Source organism: Mustela nigripes, chromosome 4 (assembly GCF_022355385.1).
Source record: "Mustela nigripes isolate SB6536 chromosome 4, MUSNIG.SB6536, whole genome shotgun sequence".
In the NCBI taxonomy this organism is placed as follows: domain Eukaryota; kingdom Metazoa; phylum Chordata; class Mammalia; order Carnivora; family Mustelidae; genus Mustela; species Mustela nigripes.
Window position 1 is genome coordinate 106450156 of NC_081560.1, and position 25883 is coordinate 106476038.

Consider the following 25883-nt stretch of genomic DNA (forward strand, 5'->3'; position numbering starts at 1 on the left):
TGCTTTGCTAGAGGGAAATACAACCTTAACTTGACAAGGCAAGGTCTCTGGTACCTTGTAGGTCCTCTTTAGCATGTGGAAGTTCTTTTGAAAACTTCCTTTTTATTTTATTTTTTTTTTAATCTCCTCCAACCCCTTCTATATAATCACTTGATCCTCACAACCCCAGTGCAGTTTTTTCTGCCCTTGGGTCCTGTCCCCGTGCTTTAATAAACCACCATTTTCCACTAGAGATGTCTTAAGAATTCTTTCTTGGTCATTGACTGCAGACCTCACCCCACTGAACCTCATCTATATTCTAAAACCACATCATTAGTATATCCCAAGTATTATCATTTTACCATGTAATCGATATAAAACTTATTAATTAGAGTTTTTGCAACCAAGTCTCTGAAATCTGGTATTTTACACTTCCAGTACATCTCCATTTGGACAAGCTGTGCTGCGAGCACTCAGCTAGTAGCTAGTAGCTACCATATTGAACAGTGGGGATCAATTTCCGACTGTTGTATTCCATGCATCAACATTTAGGGACTTGCTGGCTCTTGAATATATAGGAGGCTCTCTGGTGGGTCATTTTCCATTCTCAGCAAAATCTGACTTACCTTTACTTTTAAGCTGAATAAAATCTCTATAAATGTTTACATGGATGGGTGCCTTATTTAGTCTGTGTGTACATATTTATGGTCTTTTAAGAATGAGCTTCTGGTAATAATATCTCTGAGACTTACTGCCTTTCACGTGTTTCCATGCAAAATGTAGACAAGATTCTTAGCATCTCTGTGTTTGTGTGTCTTTCAGGCAGAAGGTACCAGGCTTCAGCGAGAACTCCGGGGCTATTTAGCAGCTATCAAAGGTAATGTGTGTGAGTTGTCTGCTGCGCGTTAAGTTACGAGGCACAGATTGTTCTTGAAATTCATGAGTGGCAGGATTAAGTGTTAATTACAAATCTGTTTGGTTTTCTGGCAAGATGCACTTGAGCACAGGTGTTCATTCCACCCACTCCCAAATTCCCATTGAAATGATAATTAGAATATACAAGGAAAAAATGTCTACTGTTATGCTGGTAACGAGGAATAAGTGCCTCCCACACCAGAGATTTCTAGGAAAGGTGTGAGATAGAGCGTGCTTGATACCTTGTTTCAGAAAAGCTGCAGTTGGTTTATATCCTAAGGGAGAGCATGTCCCAAGTGTAGAGCACTCACAGACTCACACTTCAGCCATCTAGCTGAAGGGGCAAGATACTGCAGCAGAGAGTTGTCAGAAATCATGGCCCTGGACACCTGTGACTTACAGGGATCAGCTGCACTTGCAGCCCTGTCACTGGATGGAGGCAGAGAGGCTGTGACATTGGTTCCCGGCCTCAGCCATGCAAGGCAAAGAAATGAGGTGGGTGGTAGAGGGTAGGAGAGGGCAGTCAGGTGTGCTCTGTTCTTGCCTGCTGTTCCTTATAGAGCTGTCTGCACTGAGGTAGACCCAGGTGCAACCATGGGTGTGATGGATTACAAGGCAGACTGAGATTAGTTGGGGGGAGAATGGATCTGCAAGGGGTCTTTTTTTTTTTTTTTTCATTCTGCCTATTTTATTTATTTACAAGTTTTATTTTCTGCAAGGGGTCTTGTCAACTAGCAAAATATCCAGGAAGAAGTAATATCTCAAGCTCATTGTCTACTCCCTCCTTCTCAATTACAGATCTAGTAAAGAGTTAAATATGTATACAAAGACATGCCCTAAAGCACTAGAATAAAATACAGTAGACTTAGTCTCTAATTTTGGGTAATGAGGTCTTTTCAAGGCCAACCCAAAAGACAGATACCATAAAGGGAAAGATTGAAAGATTTGACCTCATAAATATATCAAACTCATATATACATTTAAAAAATCATTTTGACAACATATTTAATTTAAGTGAGCTCAGTTAGATGCTAAATGAATATCAGTTGATGAAAAGAAAAAAAAAAAGGTAGAGCATATGAAGAAAAAGTTAGCCAGAGAAGAACCAGGAGATGGGTATTAAGTGTGAAAAAATAGTTTCAGGTTTTAAAAACGGTTTCACTTGTCCTCATGGATGGATAATCAAAGAATATTAAATCAAAAGGGAGATACTGTCATTTTTCTTCCAAATGTTTAAAGACATTAAAATGAAAAAGACCATACTGCATAGCACTGAAAAAGCTGTGGGGAGCAGACCCCTTTCATATACTGCTGCTAAGACAGCTTCCCTGAGAGCAATTTGGCAAAAGCCTCTAAATGTCATTATCTGGGGAGGACGGAGCATCCCATTAGACACAGCAGTTCCAGTTCCAAGAACTTACTCTAGTCATCTCATTGTGGGTGTGTGAAATTGTTTCAAAAATAGTGATAAGTAATGAAATCATAATCTTAAGAATAAAAGAATTTTAGTCCTAATAATAAAGCTTTAGTGAAATTGATTAATAAACTAAACTATATTTAAGCTCATATAGAACAAGCATATAATTTTAACTCTCATGATGACTCTGAGGTAGGTACTTGAATCGTCTTCATGTTATAGGTGAAAAAGTTGAGGTTAAATAGCTTTAAATAGTTAAATAGTTAAGGAAAAAGCAGAGAGGTTAAATAGCTTGTTCAGGGTCATGAACTAATAAACAGTATGGCAAAGATACATACCCTGGTCCATATGTCTCCTAAGGCAATGCTCTTTTATATATTGAAGTATAATTAACATATAGTGTTTTATTAGTTTCAAGTGTATAATAGAGTGATTCAACGATTCTATTACTCAGTGCTCACTGCGATAAGTGAACTCTTAATCCCATTCATCTCTTTCCCCCATCCCCCACCCAAATCCTCTCTGGCAACCGCAGCTTGTTCTCCATGTTTAAGAGTCTGGTTTTGTCTCTTTTTTCCCCTTTGTTCATTTGTTTTATTTCTTACGCTCCATATATGAGTGGAATCGTATTTGTCTTTCTCTGTCTGACTTATTTCACTTAACACACTCTAGGTCCATCCTTGTGGCCTTTGTTTTTATATATATATATATATTTTTTAATTTTTTATTTTTTATAAACATATATTTATATATATATATATTTTTAAGATTTAATTTATTTGTTAGAGAGCACAAGTAGGGGGAGCAGCAGGCAGACGGAGAAGCAAGCTCTTCACCAAGCAAGGAGCCTGAAACTGGGATCATGATCCAAGCTAAAGGTAGATGCTAACTTGGCGCCCCAAGTACAGGATTTTTTTTAAAAGATTTATTTATTGAGGTACCTGGGTGGCTCAGTTGGTTAAGCATCTGCCTTTGACTCAGATGATGATCCCATAGTCCTGGGACTGAGCCCTGCAAGGGGTTCCCTGCTCAGCGGGGAGTCTACTTCACTTCTTCCTCTGCCTCTACCTGACACTCTGCCTACTTGTGTTCTCTCTGTCAAATAAATAAATAAAATCTTTAAAAAGAGATTTATTTCTCTGACAGAGCGTGCACATGAGTGGAGGGAGGGGCAGAGGGAGAAGAAGAGGCTCTCAAGCAAGACTCCCCATTGAGTGTGGAGCCTAATGTGGGGCTCGATCCTAGGACTCTCAGATCATGAGCTGAGCTGAAATCAAGAGCCAGCTGCCTTACCGACTGAGCCATCCAGATGCCCCCACAGGATTTTCTTTATGTTGGCTGCTTTTTTTTTTCCCCAATGTTGGCTGCTTTTTTTTTTTTTTTTTTTAATGTGGATTAATTTGTTGAATGAATGAGTGAATTCAGTCCCCTTCTCAAGTCTCTGGTCAATTTTACATCCTTAGTAGGAAGATTGCTGTTTTAAACCTTTAAGACTGGAATAATTCTTTTCCTTACTAGGGTCTAGGAGAATCCACCAAGTGAAGAGTTAGTTCCAGAGGGACACTTGGGCACCATCAAAGCAGCCTTTCAATGTTGCAGATTGTGTCCTGCTTCCACTTCTAATGTACACATTCCCATATGAAGGAGAAGGACCTTCCAGGAACTCTTCCCCAACACTTTCTGTTAACAAATCATGCTCCATAAAAGGGACCTATGTCTAAATTACTCTGGTCGCAGCTAGTTGGAATGAATTTTCTAACAGAGCATAATTACTACAGGGCCCTTAATATGTTAATATAATCTCCAGAAGCTCTATGGGTGGCCTGCATTTACCAGGTATTTGATGATGCAATGCTTTTCTCTTCTCAAAGTCATACCAAGAATTAGAGTTCCTTGGAGCACATTTTTGGGTTTTGAGGAATACAAGGAAAGACAGGGGTAGGCATTAAATAAATCATAATTTGGATTTTCAAAGGACTTTTATGGTCAGCTTTTCTAGCTTTCACAAAAAAAAGAACACTAGCTAACTAATTGTGCTGTAATGCAGATGACATTATGTAAGAAGGATATCTGGCCCTAGAGTGATGGCCCCTGGGTCTGGCCCCAGGGGCAGTGGTAGGAAGATCACCATGCTCTCAGCTACCTTAGCTTCCTCATCCATAAAGTGCTCCAGGTGCTCTCAGAAGACCTCAGATCTCTACCACTAGGACTCTGCGAAATGAAGTTACTCTTCACCTTATTGTCACTGATATCTGGGTGCCATTCACGTCTGTAGCTCATTATTATTTCTACAGATGTTTAGGTAGGTCTTATGTTCTCCTTTTAACTTAGCAGCAAATGTATTGAGTCCTGTTTATGGGCACAGCGCTGTTCTTGGAGTGGAGATGCAGAGGTGAACAAAGCAGAGTGCCTGTTGTTGTGGAGCTGGCTGCAGGGAAGGGAGAAAATTAAATGAGCAGAAAGGTCACGTATACATAGTAGTACATGCTTTAACAGACGTGTGCACTATGTGCCTCACAACAGAGGACAAGAGACTTCTCCACCCTACCCCCTGAGAGACAGGAGACCAGGTTGGTCCTTCCAAGGAACTTACACTTAAATGGACCCAGGAAGGGATTATAACTAGTTATCAGGTGATGAGATATGCCGGAGACTGAGGTTGATGTTGGAAGGACTTTCTAGATAAAAGAAGTTACAGCTATAAAGGTTCAGGAAGCATGAAGAAGTTTGTGCTCTTTGGGGAATAAGTAGATCATTGAGGGTAAGCGAGAGACTGAAATGGATGAGATGTGGAAAGGTAGGAATGCTTAGGTATCCTGTCGTGTTGGGGTTTCAGTCTGTCAGCACAGAAGGGAGTCATTGCATTACTGTAGGCAAGGGAATGAGTCACATGATCTGATTAGCATTTTAGAAAAATAGTTATTGTGGTTTTGTGGGATTCAGGCTAGAGGAGATGGAGCTGCAAGTCTTCTTAAAAGTCTAGTATTTAATAATGATAGCGATAAAAGCTAACATTTATTGAGCACTTCTGTGCGAGGCACTGAATTCAGTTTTACTGTCTCATTTCTTAAAATTTCAACTGTGACCATGGCATGTGGTATCATTTAAAAATAGTGTATACTTTGGAAGACTGAGGTCTAGGATGGTTAGGTAATTTGCAGAACGTTACAGAGATGATCTGTATTAGAACCCAGATTTTAACAAAAGCTGATGGATTGCAAATAATAGTTTTAATTGTTATGACACTGTGCCTTCAGAAATGTTTTCCATAATGGTGGCTGACATTTGAGTGTTAGTTTTGCAGAACCACTTTGCTCAATGGTTTGCATGGATTATGTCATCTAATCCAAATGATAGATGATAGATGACGGATGTCCAGTTCAGGGCTGTGGCAGTGGGCATGGAAGCAAGAGACTTCATTTGAGAATCAGTCAGGACTGGTGTGCCTTGGTGACATCCTCACATTGGGAGGGTGAATCTGGGATGACTTCAGGTTTTCTAACTGGGACAACTGGGTGACGTTCATGAGGATTAGGAAGGGAAATAGGATGAGGTTTTGTCAGGAAGTTCTGAGTTTGTTTTGGGCACGTGAAGTCTGAGGAACCAGTAGCACCTCCAAGTGGAGATGTCTAGTAGAGAGCTGGAATCAGGAATCACTGATGCAGGGGTGGTGGTGGAGCCCAGACCCAGGGATAATGAACACACGAGAACTTCCTGTCCACGGAGCATGGCCCAGATGGTGACATCAGCACTTGTTAATTGTATGTGACTTGTGCGTGAGCATGACCCAGCGGGAGGGTTGACTGTCCTCAAGCCTCTCACACTCTACCTCCCCTCCCACACCGCTCTTGCTTATATATTTGGTCTCCTTAAATCTCTAGGAGAAAGATGCCCCATCCTGCTTTTCTCTGAGCCAACAGTATACTGGCTTCTGAAACAGCTTTCTTCTAAACAATGGGCTGAGCTGCCAGATACTTAACAATATTTTAGGTACTCTTGTAATGGTTTATAGATGCTGCTGGTTATTGCCATAATGTATTTTAGCTGATGTTATTTTTAACTAAAACATCACCCTCAGGCTGTACAAAGAGCACTCTTGTAGCAGTGTAATCTCTGCAACATATCTTAGAGGGTGAAAATAGAAACTCGCAAATTTGGTTGCAGAGGGAAAGAGGATGTTGCAGTAAATGCCTTGGAGATGATCCAAAATTTAAAGCAACGGAAGTGGTTCCTATCCAGTAGTAAAATAATAATTCTATGTGTGTGATATTAGGTGCCTGTCTTGCAGTTTTGGAAATCACTAATCTTTTAATAAAATACTGGATATAGATATTATTAAAAGCCAGAGGTAGCATTTAGTATCTACTCTTTGCTTTGACACTGCCAGGCTACGTTGAAGGGAACTGGGTTTAGCCTTTTTTTTTGTTTTTTCTCTTTCTCTCTTATGCTCTGTCAGCAGAGTAAGTTCTAAATCCCTAAAATCTTAGCTATTCTTTAGGCCCCTTAAAAGCAAAGCCTTGTGTCTTATTCACCTATGTGTCTATCCAAGTACTTCCTATGGAGTGTTCTAGAAATAATTTCTGTATCAAAATGGATTCTTTCCAAATTTTCCATCACTACTTATCCACAGAGCAATTAGTAGTTATTTTTGGCTGCTAGGAGGCATATTTACTGCAACATTTTGCTTTTAGCCCCAGTGAGTAAGGTCTTATATAATTTTATTTTAAGCTTACATTCACAGTTTTATTTTTCACCACAAAGGTTATTTGTCCTACAATACCATCATTTCTTCCTCCTAAGACCTTAAGTACCTGTCTACACAGCTATTTATAATTTCCATCAGACTTAAGACAGAGATTTAAGGGAAAACTTCAGAAGGCTTTTGGCATCTGAGTTATGGAAGGATGTCAATCAGTGACTGACTTCTGAGGGGTACATTTCTTAATAGAGGTTTACTTGTCCTTGGAGGGGGCGAATGTGGATGCTGGTTCACCTCAGCAGTGGCCACACATAGAAGAGGGGACGTGCTCATTGGCTTGCATTCAAAGTACTAGGGGACACTTGCAGGTTTTGCATTAATTTTTCGCTGTCTACACTCGCATGCCTTCTTGTCATCACTGCTTGGGGCTGCTTCTTTTGGTCACCAAGTTGTTTCAGCTGGTGTGAGCCATACAGTATGTTGTTGGAAAATTCTTTAGTATGCTTAGTGATTTGCTTCATGGAGAGAGGGTTACAAGCTTTCCTACTTTATGCGACCTGGAAACCTTCAAACTTCTCAAGTGCACAGACCAAGTCTATATCTGCATCTTATCAGAAGGAGAGCAGGGGCATTCCCTGCCTAGAGAGAAAACGTACCATGAAATACCATGCTGACTTGTACCTATTCCTCAAGGACATACTTCTATCAATTCACACATCTTTTATTTTGTCCTTTTCTCATAACTGAACCCAGAATAGACTCCCTTACGTCCAACAGCTTTCAGTTTCATAAAAACTTTCCATTGTGGAGTCTGTGGCATTAAGTTTTATGAGATGCTTTTCATTTCTAAGGAAATTTTCATATTCCCTAGTGACAAAAGCCAAGACACCAGCTGAGTCAGGTCTCAGCTTCTAACTGGTAGGGAGGGTTTGGTGCCAGAGGAGAGCTCCTCCAAGGCACCAGCCAAAGAACTCACTATGGACTGTTCTCAGCCCTGTGATGTTTCCATCCAACCCACACTGTTGCCTCCGTGGTTTGAAGGAGGGGCAGAGCAGAGACTGTAAAAGACTTGGTGATACTTTTTGTCACCGTGTTGCACAAGAACACTTTATATCTTTCCTGTTATTTAACAACCATGGTTTTGCAACACACACCAAATGTATGTCTAATGGAAGTTCTGACACAGACTTAACTCTGAACTTTATGAGCATTCTGATTTAAAACTGTAGATGTAACTTTTAATCATGTTATAAAAAGAAAATTTTTTCTTTCGAAAATGGTTAGGTCACTTAAACTACTTCCAACTGTTTTGCCCTAGAATCCTGTTAATTTTGCTTCAACCTGCTTCTGTCAAAGCTTTATTTCTTAGATTTAAATTCATTTAGGGTTAATTTTATTTTTAGAGCTCCATAGTCTATGGACAAATTATTTTAAGAGTCCTGTGTATTTATGGTTGTGTCCTGTCGTAAGTGACGGCATATGTAATAGAACACATTACTATTGTTTTCAGAATAGGACACCTTGTTGATTTTTTATCAAGACTCAGTATCTGCCATTATCATGAAAATAAGAGAAAATGCACAATGTGATCAGATACATTAGAGACCCTCACGGGGTAGTTGTGACTACAGATGCAAGCAACAGTCGTGCCTTCATGATTTTTCCTTCAATGATTAGTGGGTAACTCAAGGTTTTTCTGTCTTGGAAAAGGAGGGGACAGAGGAAGGGGTGCCTCACCCATGTCTATCCAACTAGAGTTGTTTTTCTCCAACACTAGGCATGCAGGAAGCCTCAATGAAGCTCACAGAGTCGCTGCATGAAGTCTACGAGCCTGACTGGTATGGGCGGGAAGACGTGAAGATGGTTGGTGAGGTATGAGCCAGGATTACAGACCACAGGAGGCCGGGGCACTTCTGCCAGTGTTCCAGCACGATCCACTGAATCATGACAGGGCACTGTGCACCCAAAAGACACCATATGGTTCTGCCATCCAGTTTAGCCCAAACTCATAGTGATTAGTGAGCCACTGTAAAACTACTAGGGTAGACAGCTGTGTGTTAAAGATGATTTTTCTTCAAAACAGGAATAGTGTTTTCCTGTCCCTTTCTACACATTTTAGCTCATCTCAGCAGCAGAACTGGCTCAGGGCATGATTTTGTATATGAACTTCATCCCTGCACCCCTTCTCTCCCCATCCCTTCTTGAAAACAGGGTCAGGAAGCGCAAAAAGCATCTATTTCACTTAAATGCCACTGGTCCATTCACGGGTCTGCAGAACCTAAGGACAGATGTGGTCAGCCTGCTAATAGGAATGTAACTTCCAGAAGCCTTTGTCTCTAGACATGTCTTAACACCAGAAATCCAGTTTGCAGCTGAGGGCCATCTAGCTGGGAGGAAGTGAGAAAGTGGGTATTTCATGCTTTGCCAAAGGTCTAATGGGGTGGAGACCAGGAGTGGTCTCTCTATGATGTTGCATGAGTTCTTCAACTTCTCAGACTTGAGCTTTCTCATATGCAGAGTAAGAATAAGAATTATACCTACTAATAACACATTTAAAGCCTGTGTATTCCCATGATTGGGATGATGCTTGGAGCATGTCGTTATTACTGATGGTAGCAAAGTGCCTGTCAGGGCTTCTCTCATGTCCAGATTCTTTGTTAAAGAGCAGTGTTTGTCATGCCCACTTGGCATGAGCTCACTGATGAGTGTTGAGGCGTGGAAGGCCTAAAGGTATGGCCACCCGAGCTGGAGAGAAAGGCTGATTTGTGATGCACTGGCCATCTATGTGGGCTTTGGAAAGCTGGGTTAACAGTGCAGCCCTAGGCTGCTCCATGAAAATTCTGACACCCCATATTGACCTTCATAATTTTGTTAGGATAAAAAAGAAAAAGCCCAGAGATTTATTTATAAGGAAAGTTCTTGGCCTTCTTACCCATTTAGAAAACTTTCAAAATCCGAATCTGGCAAAACCAGCCTCCACACACCACTTTCCCATGCAGTTACTAAATAATTGCTTTTTCTCACCTTTCTTCAACAGGAAGACAACATTTCAACATCATGTTGTTAAATGCTTACCTTATACATTTCTGATGACTGGTGTATAATTAACAGTTCATTGTGAAAAGAAACTTTAATGGATACTAGAAACCTTTGTTACTAGCTTTCAGAACACCACATTACATTCTGTGTGTGACAGGTGCCACTGTTGACATTTATTCCTTCAGAAAATGGCTGCCGTGCCACCTGGGTCCTTGGAGGTCCTGCCAGGATTTTTGAAACCTTTAGTTGCAGATCTAAATATGGGCTCTTCCGATGGTGAAGAAGCCAGACATTACATGTGGAAAGCATCTATTCATATCAGAAGATGAGCCTTTTCATATGGAGGGTTTACATTTTTTTGTTGGCATAAATTTCATAAATTGGCATCTGTAACAATGAGGATCCGTATTTGAAGTGTGAAACAGAAACACAGGCAACTAAGCCCCCCAAAAAATGGTTTTCCAAAGGTAGAAATTTATCTCTCTTTCATAAGAGTTGGGAGTGAGCAGCCCAGGTCTGGTGACGTCAGGATCCATCTTTGCCATCCCTGCTGCCTCCTGGCCATCGGCTTTCATTTTTGCCCCCAGTCAGCAAATGGAGGAATTGGGGAAGACCAGCATCTTTTTAGGGACACTTCCTAAAAGTTCATCCTTTTGGCCAGACCTTAGTCTCGTGGCTACACTTAGCTGTGACACAGGCTGGAAAATGTAGTCTGTATCCTTGGTAGCCTACATTGTCGATTAGAAGTGGTAACCAAATTGCCTTGAAATTTTATTGTATTATTAAATAATCACGTTTTTTTTCTAACATGTGTTATCTGAGGAAGTACTATTTATCTAATTTGATCATACCTGATTTGTTTTTTAGAAGCTTGGTGAAAAGTATCCTTAAAACACTTCAGCAGTTTTTTCTTTATTTCTCTTCTTTCAGAAATGTGATGTCCTGTGGGAAGACTTCCATCAAAAACTAGTGGATGGGTCCTTGCTGACACTGGATACCTATCTGGGCCAATTTCCTGACATAAAGGTATTTTACTTTGTGTCTGTAAAGGGAAGAATTGAATGGTTCTGTGTACTTACTGAAATGTGGGCAAGAGAAAAGTGAAATTCAGAGTCCTCCAACTGACATCAAAGACAGTAACTTTTCATTTATTTAAGCATGGAAGCTTTATCCTGTTCCTGTTGGTTTGAAATGAAATGTAGCCACAGAAATCACATTTTCCCCTTTAGCGAACTGCTTCAGCTTTCATTTCTCATGTCTTTTTAGTATCCCAGATATAAAATTGCAAACCAGATACCAAAAATTCTGATCTTTATGTTCCAACCTTTTTATTGTATAGCATGATAAGAATTTCCATTAGAATAAACAGCAGTCTCCAGGAAAGGAGAAACTTCATTGCAAAGCTGAGAGCAAGATCTAATCTTTCCTTGTTTATTGTTCAGAGCATACCTGCATGTGTTTTCTCTCCTTAAAATTTTCTGGATCATATTGAACTGTTAAGATAGAAGTGTATCAAATACATTAGCAACTGGATCTAACAATATCTGGTCTAAAACATCTGTCTTATTTGATGCTTGGATTCATTGATGGGAAATACATAAGCAGAGGATCAAACATTGTAGATATAGAATTGACTCTGGAGATAGAGATGGTTTTTAAACCATCAGGGCTGTACCTGGTAGATGGTAGTGGGAATAGATCTGCACCCCAGTTGTTTTTCCTGCACAAGAAGGAATACCAGGTAAGTACCAGGGTGCTGGGCTTCTTCTAGGTTGAAGGTAGACGTGAACCAGCATTCATCCATCTGAAGAACCTTAATTAGCTGACTTCTGATGTGAATCTCCACTTTCCCCTGGTTTGCTCTGTAGCCATGGCCGAACACCGGGACACTAGCTGCAGGAACATGCACTGGTCTTGGCCATAAAGCATGAGCAGCGCTCCTGTCAATGAAGTCAGTTTCCTTGGTTCCATACATAACACCTAACAGCTAGATGGCCAGCATCCAAAGTGTGTTTTGGGATGCAAGGGCACCAAACAAAACCTCAGTGGACCAGACTGGGTACATCAATTAGCCTTGGTGGCAGAATGTCACAGAGAACAAGTCCAAATGATAGATTCTCAATGATGTTATCATAATAGGCAGGAGAACAATTCAGAGGGCTGTTGTATGATTTTATCCTCTTTTAAAGATGTAAGTTGGCTTTTTAAAATTTTCTGAGATATTTAAAAAATAAATTAAAAAATTTTAGGATCCAGTGAGGCTAGATGCACTAGCCTATAGGGAATATGTCTTGGGATATCTTCAGATTATTTTTTGGCGGACAGTCAGTCACATTTTGACTTAGAGTTTGTAACATTTGTGGAGCAAAGAGTCTCAGAATCATTATTATTACACTTCAGAATATCATTTATTGTGTGGTAATTTAATCTGCATAAATATCAGTTCCTAACAAATCAGAAGAAGATAAGGGAAAACTTCGACCTTGTACTTGAAAATTTCAAAGCAGTTTACAATCTAGCCTAAATTATTTATGTAATACACCTTCATAGTATGATTTAAGTAAGCAAATGAAAGCTGTGATTGACTAGAGAAAAACACATTTGAAAAGCTGTTCAGCTTCATGAACAAAAACTTAGTATCCTCAAAAAAATGTGGAGGATCTTAGTTGCTGTGGTCCTACTCAGCCATCATTATTTGGAAATTGGCCATACTCTCTAGGAGTGTATAATTTGGGAAGACAGATACATACAGAAGTACCTGCCTTGAAACACAGATTAAAATAAAATCATAATGGGAGTACTTGGTGGCTCAGTTGATGAGGCACCTGGCTCTTGGTTTTGGCTCAGTCATGAAATCAAGCCGCATGTCAGGCTCCATGCACGTGGGGAATCTGCTTATGGATCCTGTCTTTCTTCCTCTGCCCTTCTGCCTACCCATGGTCTCCCACTTCCCTCTCTATCTTTCTCTAAAAGTAAATAAATAAATCTTAAAGTAGATTAATTAAATAAAATCATGATGGATGAGATTAGCTCGGGTTTTCAGTTTGTTTTACATCAGAAAGATGAAGAACTCAGAACTTTTGCTTAAGCAGTTCTTTTCCTGAGGTCCACAGTTGAGGTCATGCACAAAGATGATCCTCCAGTGATTGAACCATCTACACGAGATACGTGGGGAAAATGTCATCTAGCTGGGTGTCTTGAAAATAAATAAAATACATTTCATGGTGTTGTCTGCATCATGGAAAGAGGCTGAAATAATCTCTGTTTCTCTTTCTCTGAGTCACATTTAGGATATCCTACCATACACATAGGGCTTCAACCAAAGTAGAGAATTGCAAGACTGTTTCATATGGCAAGGAGTTGTTCCTAATATTTGAGAGGTGGTTTTTCTGTGAAGATAAACCTAAGGTATCCTCTGTGTCTTTGCTCACTTGAACGGAAAGTAGAAGGGGATGAAGACCCTATCACGCCATCAAGTTAGTGCTGAAGGTTTCTGTAATGAACGGGCTATTGATGGAAAGGAAGGTAATGACTAAAAACACTGTATGGAGAATTTTCGAAGCATGGAACACAACTGACTTCTCTGACTTCCATTAAAATCAAACAGTTCATGTATAGTTAAAACGTCAGGCAAATTTCCAAATATTTACTGCCGCTCACCAGCAAGGGCTATGAAGTACCATTCATGAGGGAATGATGTTTGACTTTTCCAACTGTGATTGGCAGGGCACCCAGTGTTACAGTTCTTATTACACAGCACTGACATCTAAAATCAATATTCTAATAAGAGCCAGCTTGTCATCAACCCAGGCAGCCTTACAGCTGTGAGCAGTTATTGTAAAATGTGGTAGATTGCATCTTGGCTGCCCCACATAAGCACCTAAAACATATATTTACAGCAGTGTGACAAAGTGAATTCTGGATTGGGGTTCTTATTGATATTTTAAAAAACACAATAAATTAAAAGTTTTTACTGTATAAGTTCAGTGTGCTGTGGGAAATTTGAAGAAATTTCAATTGAGTCATTTCATTAAACTCTTTACTGTTAAATAAATAGAAATTGTATTATTTCCCATATAAAAGGTAAGGTGAATTAACTCTACCCTTAGAAGATTTGATTCTTTTTTCAAGTTTTTCAAGTGTCAGATAAGGAAGGAAATAAGATTGATATGTATTTCCAACACAAAAATGTGTGAATCAAAATGAGTGATGGACTTCGAAACAGGCCATCTATGGTAAGCCCTACTCTGTAATGGACTTGTCGGTTACCCAAGAAAATGAGTCACATAATTTATTTCACTTCTTGTTTTTGAACAAAAAAGATGACCTAGTATAATATACTCTTCCACCTTATTCCCAGGCTTGGAAGACTTTGAATTTTGGCTCTTTTCAAAAAATCACATTCATCATCAAAGAATCAAGATTTTCTTCTTGGAAGATACTAAAGAAGAGTTCCACACCCCACTCCCTCCCCTACAAGTTCATGAAGCAGAGCTTTACCAGAGATACCTGGAGTTACACAAGGTCACTGCTTCAAGGGACAGTGTTCCTTTGAAGGTAGTAGTAAGTTGTTTGCTAAAAAGAATGAGCGTTGTCACTTTATAGGCACACTGTCCCCACTAGGGAACACTGAAGGGCCTCCCTGCATCCTGCCTAGACTAATTCATCCCATATCTTTAAGCAAATGTGAGTTGGCCATGCTTTCCAGTACTAATACCAGTTAGAAGCAGTAGGTGTAGAGGGTGAAGAGATTGGAAGTAGCTGAATGAGAGTAACTGCCCCAACCCACTTCTTACCCATCCTGAAGGGAGTATAGAGGAATAGCATAGAGTGACAGGTGGTAACTGAATTGTGGGTAGGTCAGAGAAATATGGGCGTAGTTAGAAGGACTAACCGAGAGTCAGGAGGAGGGCTGGGACTGGGTGAGGCAGGTGAGGGCATTAGAGTTCAAGATCTAAGGAGGCACCCACTCTTGGATGCTGAGCCCACACCTATGTGACCCTGAAAGTAAGGGCCTTCTTAGATGTTGGGCCTGGGTGTCTCGTGTGCCACAGCCTACTCCTGGTACTGGTTGGCTGACATCTAATTCATCTTTGCTACAGACTTTCTGAGCAATTTTAGACAAGGAATCAGTTAATCTCATGCAACTCGAAATTCTCTACATGTAAAGTGGGAATAATCCCTGAAACACCTATACTGTAGGTTGCTGAGGGTCTGTGACTTGTGACTGTGTTTCTATGCCATAAACATATTGTTGGTTTCTTCTTCTTACTATATTAAATTTGAAAGTTTTTTAAGGATCTCCTCTTGTAGTAGTTCTCCGATTGGACTGGCTTGGTGTAACTGGACCACAAGGGTCTTTTCTAAAAGGCCAAATTCTTGGGCCTCGTAACAGACTAATTAAATTGGCTTATTATTTACTTATTAGTTATCCCTCTTTTCTTAAGGTTTATTTATTTGAGGGAGAATGCATGTGTGTACGAGCAGGGGGGAGGCAGAGTCAGGGGGAGAGATAATCTCAAGCGCACTCCGCACTGAGCATGGAGACAAACACAGGGCTAGATTTCACCACCCCGAGATCATGACTGAGTCCAAATCAAAAGTTGGATGCTTGACCACCTGAGCCACCCAGGTGCCCCTTACTTTTGTTTTAGATATTTATTTATTTGAGAGATAGAGTATATCTCTTTCACTTAAGCTTTTAGTGGTTGCTTTATAATTTATAATGTACATCTTTAATTTTACCAGTCTAACTTCAAATACTATCATAGTACTTTTATATAAATAATATACCTCCAGTTCTTTCTTCATTTCTTCTGTTATTATTACAAAATTTTCCTTTACATATGTTATAAAACCCACAGTACATTTTTCTGTTTCTTTTTTGTTCTAGATAATCAGTTACCTTTTAAAGCACTTAGAAGTAAAAAACCAAAATCATGTATATTGACCTTGAATTTTATAATTTCTGGTACTTACTTTTTTTGTGTGTAGCTTTCCTTCGTATTAAAATTCCTATGATAGCAGTGGATTCTTTCAGTTTTGTTTATCTGCGAAAGACTTTTTAAAAAGATTTTATTTACTTAGAACACACACATGCTTGGGAGGGGCAGAGAGAGAGGAAGAATGAATCGCAAGAAGATTCTGTGTTGAACACAGCGTTTGATGTGGGGCTTGATCCCATGATCCCAAGATCATAACCTGAACTGAAATCAAGAATCAGATGTTTAACCAACTGAGTCATACAGGCTCCCCAGTCTGATTAATATTTTATTTCACTTTTACTTTTAGAAGGTATTTCATTGGGAATAGAATTCTGAGTTGGCAGATTTCTTTTTCTTTTTCTTTTAAATTTTCAGCACATTAAAAATGTTATATCATTGTATTCCGGCTTGTATAGCTTCTCAAGATTAGCTTTCTATAATCCTTGCCTTTGTCTTTATATTTTTCTTCTTGATTTTATGCAGTTTGGCTATGAAGTGTCTGGATGGATATTGTTCGGTGTTTGTTATTCTTGGGGTTTTATGAGTTTCTTGGGTCTGCACTTTTGTAGATTTTATTATTATATACATTTCTCAGCCAATATCTCCTTAAATATTTCTTTTGACTTAACCTCTCATCTCTTTTGGAAACTCCAAAGACCATGCTGGACTATTTAATACTGTATTACAGGTCTTGTATGCTTGATTCCGTTATTTTTCAACCTCATTTCTTTTTATGTGTGTGTTTTTTAAAATTTAATTTTATTTTGTTTTTGATGTTCCAAAACTCATTTTTTGTGCATCACACCCAGTGCTCCATGCAATACGTGCCCTCCACAATAACCACCACCAGGTTCACCCCACCCCCCAGACCCTCTCCAAAACCCTCAGTTTGTATCTCAGAGTCCATAGTCTCTCGTGGTTTGTCTCCCCTTCCGATTTCCCCCAGCTCACTTCTCCTCTCCATCTCCCAATGTACTCCATGTTATTCCTTCTGCTCCACAACTAAGTGAAACCACATGATAACTGACTCTCTCTGCTTGACTTTTTTCACTCAGCATAATCTCCTCCAGTCCTGTCCATGTTGATAGAAAAGTTGGGTATTCATCCTTTCTAATGGAGGCCTAATACTCCATTTTATATATGGACCATATCTTCTTTATCCATTTGTCTGTTTTAGGGCATCTTGGTTCTTTCCACAGTTTGGTGACTGTGACCATTGCTGCTATGAACATTGGGGCACACATGGCCCTTCTTTTCACTACATCTGTATCTTTGGGGTAAATACTCAATAGTGCAATAGCAGGGTCATAGGATAGCTCTATTTTTAATTCCTTTTTTAAAATTTTTTATTTATTTTTTCATTTGTTTTCAGTGTTACAGAATTCATTGTTTATGCACCACACCCAGTGCTCCATGCAATATGTGCCCTCCATAAAACCTACCACCAGAATCACTGAACCTCCCAGCCCCCTCCCTTCCAAAACCCTCAGTTTATTTCTCAGAGTCCATAGTCTCTCATGGTTCATCTCCCCTCTGATTTCCCCAACTCACTTCTCCTTTCCTTCTCCTAATGCTCTTTGTGTTATTCCTTATCCTCCACAAGTAAGTGAAATCATTCGATAATTGACTCTCTCTGCTGACTTAATTCGCTCAGCATATATTCTCCAGTCCTGTTCATGTTAGTACAAAAGTTGGGTATTCACCCTTTCTGATGGAGGCATAATATTCCATTGTACATATGGACCATATCTTCCTTATCCATTTGTACATGGAAGGGCATCTTGGTTCTTTCCACAGTTTGGTGACTGTGGCCATTATTGCAATAAACATTGGGATACAGATGGCCCTTCTTTTCACTACTTCTGGATCTTTGGTGTAAATATCCAGTAGTGCAATTGCAGGGTCATTAGGAAGCTCTATTTTTAATTTCTTAAGGAATCTCCACATTGTTTTCCAAATTGGCTGCACCAACTTGTGTTCCCACCAACAGTGTAAGAGGGTTCCCCTTTCTCTACATCCTCTCCAATACATGTTGTTTACTGTCTTGTTAATTTTGAACATTCTAACTGTTGTTAGATACCACATTGAGGTGGTATCTCAATGTGGATTTGATTTGAATCTCCGGATGGCTAATGATAATGAACATTTTTTTTCATGCGTCTGTTAGTCCTTTGTATGTCTTCATTGGAGAACTGTCTGTTATGTCTTCTGCCCATTTTTTGATGTGATTATTCATTTTGTGTGTGTTTAGTTTGAGGAGTTCTTTATAGATCTTGGATATCAGCCCTTTGTCTCTACTGTAATTTGCGAGTATCTTCTCCCATTCCCTAGGTTGCCTCTTTGTTTTGTTGACTGTTTTCCTTTGCTGTGCAAAAGCTTTTTATCTTGATGAAGTCCCAAAAGTTCATTCTCAACTACCACCAAGGAAATAGAAACAATCATCAGAAATTGTCAACAGTTATATGCCAGTAACTTAAGCAACCTAGATGAAATGGATGCATTCCTGGAAACCTATAAACCTCCAAAACTGAATCAGGAAGAAATTGACAACCTCAGTAGTCCAATATCTAGTAACAAAATTAAAGCAGTGATCAAAAACCTCCCCAAAAAATAAGGGCCCAGGACCTGATGGATTCCCTGGAGAATTCTTCCAAACATTCAAAGAAGAAATAATACCTGTTGTCCTGAAGCTGTTTCAAAAGATAGAAACAGAAAGAAAACTACAGACTCTTTTTATGAAGCCAACATTACCCTGATCCCCAAACCAGGCAAAAACCGCATCAAAAAGGAAAATCTCAGACCAATATCCCTGAGGAATACAAATGCCAAGATTCTCAACAAGATCCTAATAGGATCCAACAGTACATTAAAAAGACTATCCACCATGACCAGGTGGAATTTATCCATGACATGCAGGAGGAGTTCAACATTCACAAATCAATCAATGTGATAGAACAAATCACTAAGAGAAGAGAGAAGAACCATGTGGTCCTCTCAGTTGATGCAGAAAAAGCATTTGACAAGATACAGCATCCGTTCCTGATTAAAATGATTCAAAGTATAGGGATAGAGGGAACAGAACTCAACTTCTTAAAATCTATCTATGAAAAACCCACAGTGAATATCATCCTCAATGGGGAAAAGCTAACAGCATTCCTTATGAGATCAGGAACACGACAAAAATGTCCAATCTCACCATTGTTGTTCAACATAGTACTAGAAGTCCTAGCAGCAGCAATAAGACAACAAAAAGAAATAAAATGTATTCAAATTGGAAGTTGTCAAACTCTGTCTTCGCAGATGACATGTGACATGATAGTTTATATGGAAAACCCAGAGGACTCCACCCCCAAACTACTAGAATTCATACAGCAATTCAGTAATGTGGCAGGATACAAAATTAATCTACAGAAATCACTTGCTTTCTTATACACTAATAATGAAAAAATAGAAAGGGAAATTAGAGAATTGATTCCATTTGCTGTAGCACCAAGAACCATGAGATACCTGGGAATAAACCTAACCAAAGAGGTAAAGGATATGTACTCAACGAACTACAGAACACTCATGAAAGAAATTGAAGAAGACACAAAAAGATGGAAGAGCATTCCATTCTCATGGATTAGAAGAATAAACATTGTCAAAATGTCTATACTGCCAAGAGCCTTCTATACTTTCAGTGCCATTCCGAGCAAAATTCCACCGGCATTTTCTGAAGAGCTGGAACAAACAATCCTAAAATTTGTGTAGAATCAGATAAGACCCCGAATTGCTACGGAAATGTTGAAAAAGAAAAACAAAAGTGGGGGCATCACGTTGCCCGATTTTAAGGTTTACTACAAATCTGTGATCACCAAGATAACATGGTACTGGCACAAAAACAGACACAGTGGAACAAAGTGGAGGGCCCAGATATGGACCCTCAACTCTATGGTCAACTAATCTCAGACCAAGCAGGACAAAATATACAGTGGAAAAAAGATAGTCTCTTGAATAAGTGGTTCTGGGAAAATTGGACAGCTGTGTGTAGAAGAATGAAACACGACCATTCTCTTACACCATACACAGAGATAAACTTGAAATGGATAAAAGACCTCAACGTGAAGCAGGAATCTACCAAAATCCTAGAGGAGAACATAGGCAGTAACCTCTTTGACATGGGCCACAGCAACTTCTTTCAAGATATGAAAGGAAACAAAAGAGAAAATGAACTTTTAGACTTCATCAAGATCTCTTTGTGTTTTAATGCAAATAATTTTCTTGATGCATTTTCAAGTACACTGTTCTTTCTTGGCTGTTTCAAGTGTAGCAATTAGTGTATCAAAGAAATTTTTCCTCTCTGACATCCTTTTTAAAAAATTTTTTACCTTTTCCACTTGATTTTTACTTGATCATTAAAGTTTCCATATTTCTATAGAAATGACCCATCAGTTTATGTCTATTATTCTCCTTTTCAACTGGATACTTCCACATATTAGTCATAGTCATTTTCAAATTTCTGTTTGGTATTTCCAGCATCTGGGTTATGTCTCTGGTTCTTTTGATTGCTTTATCTTTTCTCATGGGTTTTCTTTTTGTGTGTGTTTCATTAGTTTAGATTGATTCCCAAGACATCATTTAGCGTGAAGCCTGAAGTAAATGCCTTGAAATGGGCATGAGTTTTTGTCAGACCAGTAGTGGAGGGGGGTGCAAATCAATCTGATCATGAATTGAGCTGGATTTAGGTTTGTTGGTTATTATGATTATTACTATTATTACTTTCATTGCACTATGGCTTTGACATTCCTTTTTTTTTTTTTTTTTAAGATTTTATTTATTTGACAGAGCGAGAAATCACAAGTAGGCAGAGAGGCAGTCAGAGAGAGAGAGAGAGAGAGAGAGAGAGGAGGAAGCAATCTCCCTGCAGAGCAGAGAGCCCGACGCGGGGCTCGATTCCAGGACCCTGGGATCATGACCTGAGCCGAAGGCAGGGGCTTTAACCCACTGAGCCACCCGGGTGCCTCGGCTTTGACATTTCTTTAGAATTGGGCTGCTAATGCCTTGTGCTTATCTGCTAACATCTATGTTTCCAGACTGTTGTGTTGAAGTCTGGTTTTTGCCTCTCCTTTGCTCCATGTAGTATAGGTCATTGGATGCCAGAGAATTTTTCTCCGTGTCCTTGTTCCCTATCAGATCTTACTTCCTTGTGTGCCTGTATTGCAGAAGGAGCCTCTCTCTATACACTTGCCCTACCTCCAGTGGTAGGCAGGTACCACTTAAAAAAAAAAAATTTATTAACATATAATGTATTATTAGCCTCAAGGGTACAGGTCTGTGAATCGCCAGGTTTACACACTAAACAGCACTCACCATAGCACATACCTTCCCCAATGTCCTTAACCCAACTACCCTCTACCTACCGCCCACCCCCTGCCCCCAGCAACCCTCAGTTTGTTTTGTGAGATTAAGAGTCCCTTACGGCTTGTCTCCCTCGCGATCTCCTCTTGTTTCATTTTTTTCCTTCCCTACCCCTCAGACCTCCCACTTTGCCTCTCAACTTCCTCATATCAGGGAGATCATATAATTCTCTTTCTCTGATTGACTTATTTGCTAAGCATAATACCCTCTATTTCCATCCATGCCATTGCAAATGGCAAGATTTCATTTCTTTTGATGGCTGCATAGTATTTCATTGCATGTACACACCACATCTTCTTTATTCGTTCATCTGTTGATGGACATCTAGGTTCTTGCCATGGTTTGGCTAATGTGGAAATTGCTGCTATAAACATTGAGGTGCACATGCCCCTTCAGATCACTACATTCGTATCTCTAGGGTAAATACCCAGTAGTGCGATTCCTGGGTCATAAGGTAGCTCTATTCTTAACTTTTTGAGGATCTTCCATGCTGTCCAGAGTGGCTGCACCAGCTTGCATTCCCACCAGCAGTGTAAGAGGGTTCCCCTTTCTCAGCATTCTCGCCAGCATCTGTCGTTTTCGGACTTAATAATTTTAGCCATTCTGACTGGCATGAGGTGGTATCTCATTGTGGTTTTGATTTGTATTTCCCTGATGCCGAGTGATATGGAACACTTTTTCATGTGTCTGTTGGCCATCTGGATATCTTCTTTGGAGAAATGTCTGTTCATGTCCTCTGCCCATTTCTTTCTTTCTTTTTTTTTAATTTTTAAAATTTATTTTCAGCATAACAGTATTCATTGTTATTGCACCACACCCAGTGCTGCATGCAATCCGTGCTCTCTCCAATACCCACCACCTGGTTTCCCCAACCTCCCACCCCCCGCTCCTTCAAAACCCTCAGATTGTTTTTCAGAGTCCATAGTCTCTCATGGTTCACCTCCCGTTCCAATTTCCCTCAACTCCCTTCTCCTCTCTAACTCACCTTGTCCTCCATGCTAGTTGTTATGCTCCACAAATAAGTGAGACCATATGATAATTGACTTTCTCTGCTTGACTTATTTCACTCAGCATAATCTCTTCCAGTCCTGTCCATGTTGCTACAAAAGTTGGGTATTCATCCTTTCTGATGGAGGCATAATACTCCCATTTCTTGATTGGATTCTTTGTTCTTTGGGTGTTGAGTTTGATTAGTTCTTTATCGATTTTATATACTAGCCCTTTATCTTATATGTCATTTGCAAATATCTTCTCCCATTCTGTCAGTTGTCTTTTGGTTTTGTTGAATGTTTCCTTTGCTGTGTAAAAGCTTTTGATTTTGATGAAATCCCAATAGTTCATTTTTGCCCTTGCTTCCCTTGCCTTTGACAATGTTTCTAGGAAGAAGTTGCTGTGACTGAGGTAGAAGAAGTTGCTGCCTGTGTTCTCCTCAAGGATATTGATGGATTCCTTTCTCACACTGGGGTCTTTCACCCATCATGCGTCTATTTTTGTGTGTGGTATAAGGAAGTGGTCCAGTTTGATTTTTCTGCATGTGGCCATCCAGTTGTCCCAACCCCATTTGTTGAAGAGACTTTTTTCCATTGGACATTCTTTCCTGCTTTGTTGAAGGTTAGTCGACCATAGAGTTGAGGGTCTATTTCTGGGCTCTCTAGTTTGTTCCACTGATCTATGTGTCTGTTTTAGTGCCAGTACCATACTGTCTTGAGGATGACAGAATTTAGTAGAGCTTGAAGTCTGGAATTGTGATGCTGCCAACTTTGTCTTTCTTTTTCAACATTCCTCTGGCTATTCAAGGTTTTTCTGGTTCCATACAAATTTTAGGATTCTTTGTTCCATTTCGTTGAAAAAATGATTGGTATCTTGTTAGGGATTGCATTAAACATATAGATTGCTTTAGGTAGCATAGACATTTTCACAATATTTGTTCTTCCAGTCATGAGCATGGAACATTTTTCCATTTCTTTGTGTCTTCCTCAGTTTCTTTCATGAGTACTTCATAGTTTTCTGAGTACAGATTCTTTCCCTCTTTGGTTAGATTTATTCCTAGGTATATTATGGTTTTGGGTGCAATTGTAAATGAGATTGACCCCTTAATTTCTCTTTCTTTTGTCTTGTTGTTGGTGTATACAATAATGCAAAAAATTTTTGTGCATTGATTTTATATCCTGACACTTTACTGAATTCCTATAAAAATTCTAGCAGATTTGGAGTGGAGTCTTTTGGGTTTTCTACATAAAGTATCATATCATCTGCGAGGAGTGATACTTTGACTTCTTTTCCAATTTGGATGCTTTTAATTTCTTTTTGTTGTCTGATTGCTGAGGCTAGGACTTCTCATACTATGTTGAAAAGCCTTGGTGATAATGGACATCCCTCGTGTTCCTGACCTTAGCAGAAAAGGTCTCAGTTTTTCTCCATTGAGAATGATATTTGGTGTGGGTTTGTCATGGATGGGTTTGATGATATTGAGTAAGTACCCTCTATCCCTACACTTTGAAGAGTTTTGATGAAGAAAGGATGCTGTGCTTTGTCAAATGCTTTTGCAGCATCTATTGAAAGTATCATATGGTTCTTGTTCTTTATTTTATTAATGTATTGTATCACACTGATTGATTTGTGGATGTTGAACCAACCTTGCAGCCCTGGAATAAATCTACATGGTCGTGGTGAATAATCTTTTTAATGTACTGTTGGATCCTATTGGCTAGTATTTTGGTGAGAATTTTCACCTCTGTGTTCATCAAGGATATTGTTCTCTATTTCTCCTTTTTGATGGGGTCTTTGTCTGGTTTTGGGATCAAGGTAATGCTTTCCTCATAAAATGAGTTTGGCAATTTTCCTTCCATTTCTATTTTTTGGAACAGTCTCAAGGGAATCGGATTTAATTCTTCTTTTATTTATTTATTTTTTAAAGATTTTATTTATTTAACAGATCACAATTAGAGAGGCAGTTAGAGAGAGAGAGAGGAGGAAACAGGCTCCCTGCTGAGCAGAAACTCCGATGGGGGGCTTGATCCCAGGACCCTGAGATCATGACCTGAGCTGAAGCAGAGGCTTAACCCACTGAGCCACCCAGGTGCCCCTCATTGCTTATACCCCTTAATGGTAGAATTCCCCTGGGAAGCCATGTGGCCCTGGGTCCTTGTTTGTTTGGAGATTTTTTTTTTTATTTTATTTATTTATTTGACAGAGAGAGATCAGAAGTAGGCAGAGAGGCAGGCAGAGAGAGAGAGAGAGAGAGACAGGGAAGCAGGCTCCCTGCTGAGCAGAGAGCCTGATGCAGGACTCGATCCCAGGACCCTGAGATCATGACCCGAGCCGAAGGCAACGGCTTAACCCACTGAGCCACCCAGGCGCCCCTGTTTGGAGATTTTTGATGACTTCTTCAATCTCCTTACTGGTTATGGGTCTGTTCAGGTTTTCTATTTAATCCTGGTTCAGTTGTTGTAGTTTATACGTCTCTAGGAATGCATCCATTTCTTCCAGATTGTTCAATTTGCTGGCATATAGTTGCTTATATTATGTTCTTATAATTGTCTGTATGTCTTTGGTGTTGTTTGTGATCTCTCCTCTTTCATTCATGATTTTAATTATTTGGGTCCTTTCTCTTTTCTTTTTGATAGGTCTGGGCACGGGTTTATCAATCTCATTAATTCATTCAAAGAACCAGCTCCTATTTTCATTGATTTGTTCTACTGGGTTTTTTTTGTTTGTTTGTTTTTGTTTTTGTTTTTTGTTTTTTGTTTTTTTTTTGGTTTCTAGTTCATTAATTTCTGCTCTGATCTTTATTATTTTTCTTCTCCTGCTGGATTTAGGCTTTCTTTGTTGTTCTTTCTCCATCCCCTTTAGGTGTAGGGTTAGGTTGTGTATTTGAGACCTTTCTTGTTTCTTGAGAAAGGATATAGTAATTGTATTACTATATATTTTCCTCTCAGGACTGCCTTTGCTGTGTCCCACAGATTTTGAACCATTGTGTTTTCATTATCATTTGTTTCCATGAATTTTTTTCAATTCTTCTTTACTTTCCTGGTTGACCTATCCATTCTTTAGTAGGATGCTCTTTAGCCTCCATGAATTTAGTTTCATTCCAAATGCTCTGAGTTCTAGCTTCAGAGCATTGTGTCTGAAAATATGCAGGGAATGATCCCAATCTTCTGGTACCAGTTCAGACATGATTTGTGACCCAGGATGTGATCTATTCTGGAGAATGTTCCATGTGCACTAGAGAAGAATGTGTATTCTGTTGCTTCTGAATAGATCGGTGATGTCCCCTCTGGTTCAGTGTGTCATTTGGGGCCTTTATTTCCTTGTTGACTTTTGCTTGTATGATCTGTCCATTTCAGTGAGGGGAGTGTTAAAGTTCCCTCCTATTATTGTATTATTGTCCATGTGTTTCTTTGATTTTGTTATTAATTGCTTTATGTAGTTGGCTGCTTCCATGTTAGCAGCA

At 39.5% G+C, this 25883-nt stretch overlaps 1 protein-coding gene across 2 annotated transcripts in view; it reads left to right on the forward strand.

The window, feature by feature from the left end:
- The window catches only part of AMPH (amphiphysin), a 255664-nt gene that overhangs the window by 133325 nt on the left and 96456 nt on the right, over positions 1-25883 (forward strand). For both annotated transcript variants that reach the window (XM_059397249.1, XM_059397248.1), the window contains exons 3-5: positions 802-856; positions 8788-8882; positions 10980-11075. In XM_059397249.1, the coding sequence (XP_059253232.1) occupies positions 802-856; positions 8788-8882; positions 10980-11075 (246 nt within the window). The remainder of the gene's footprint in view (positions 1-801; positions 857-8787; positions 8883-10979; positions 11076-25883) is intronic.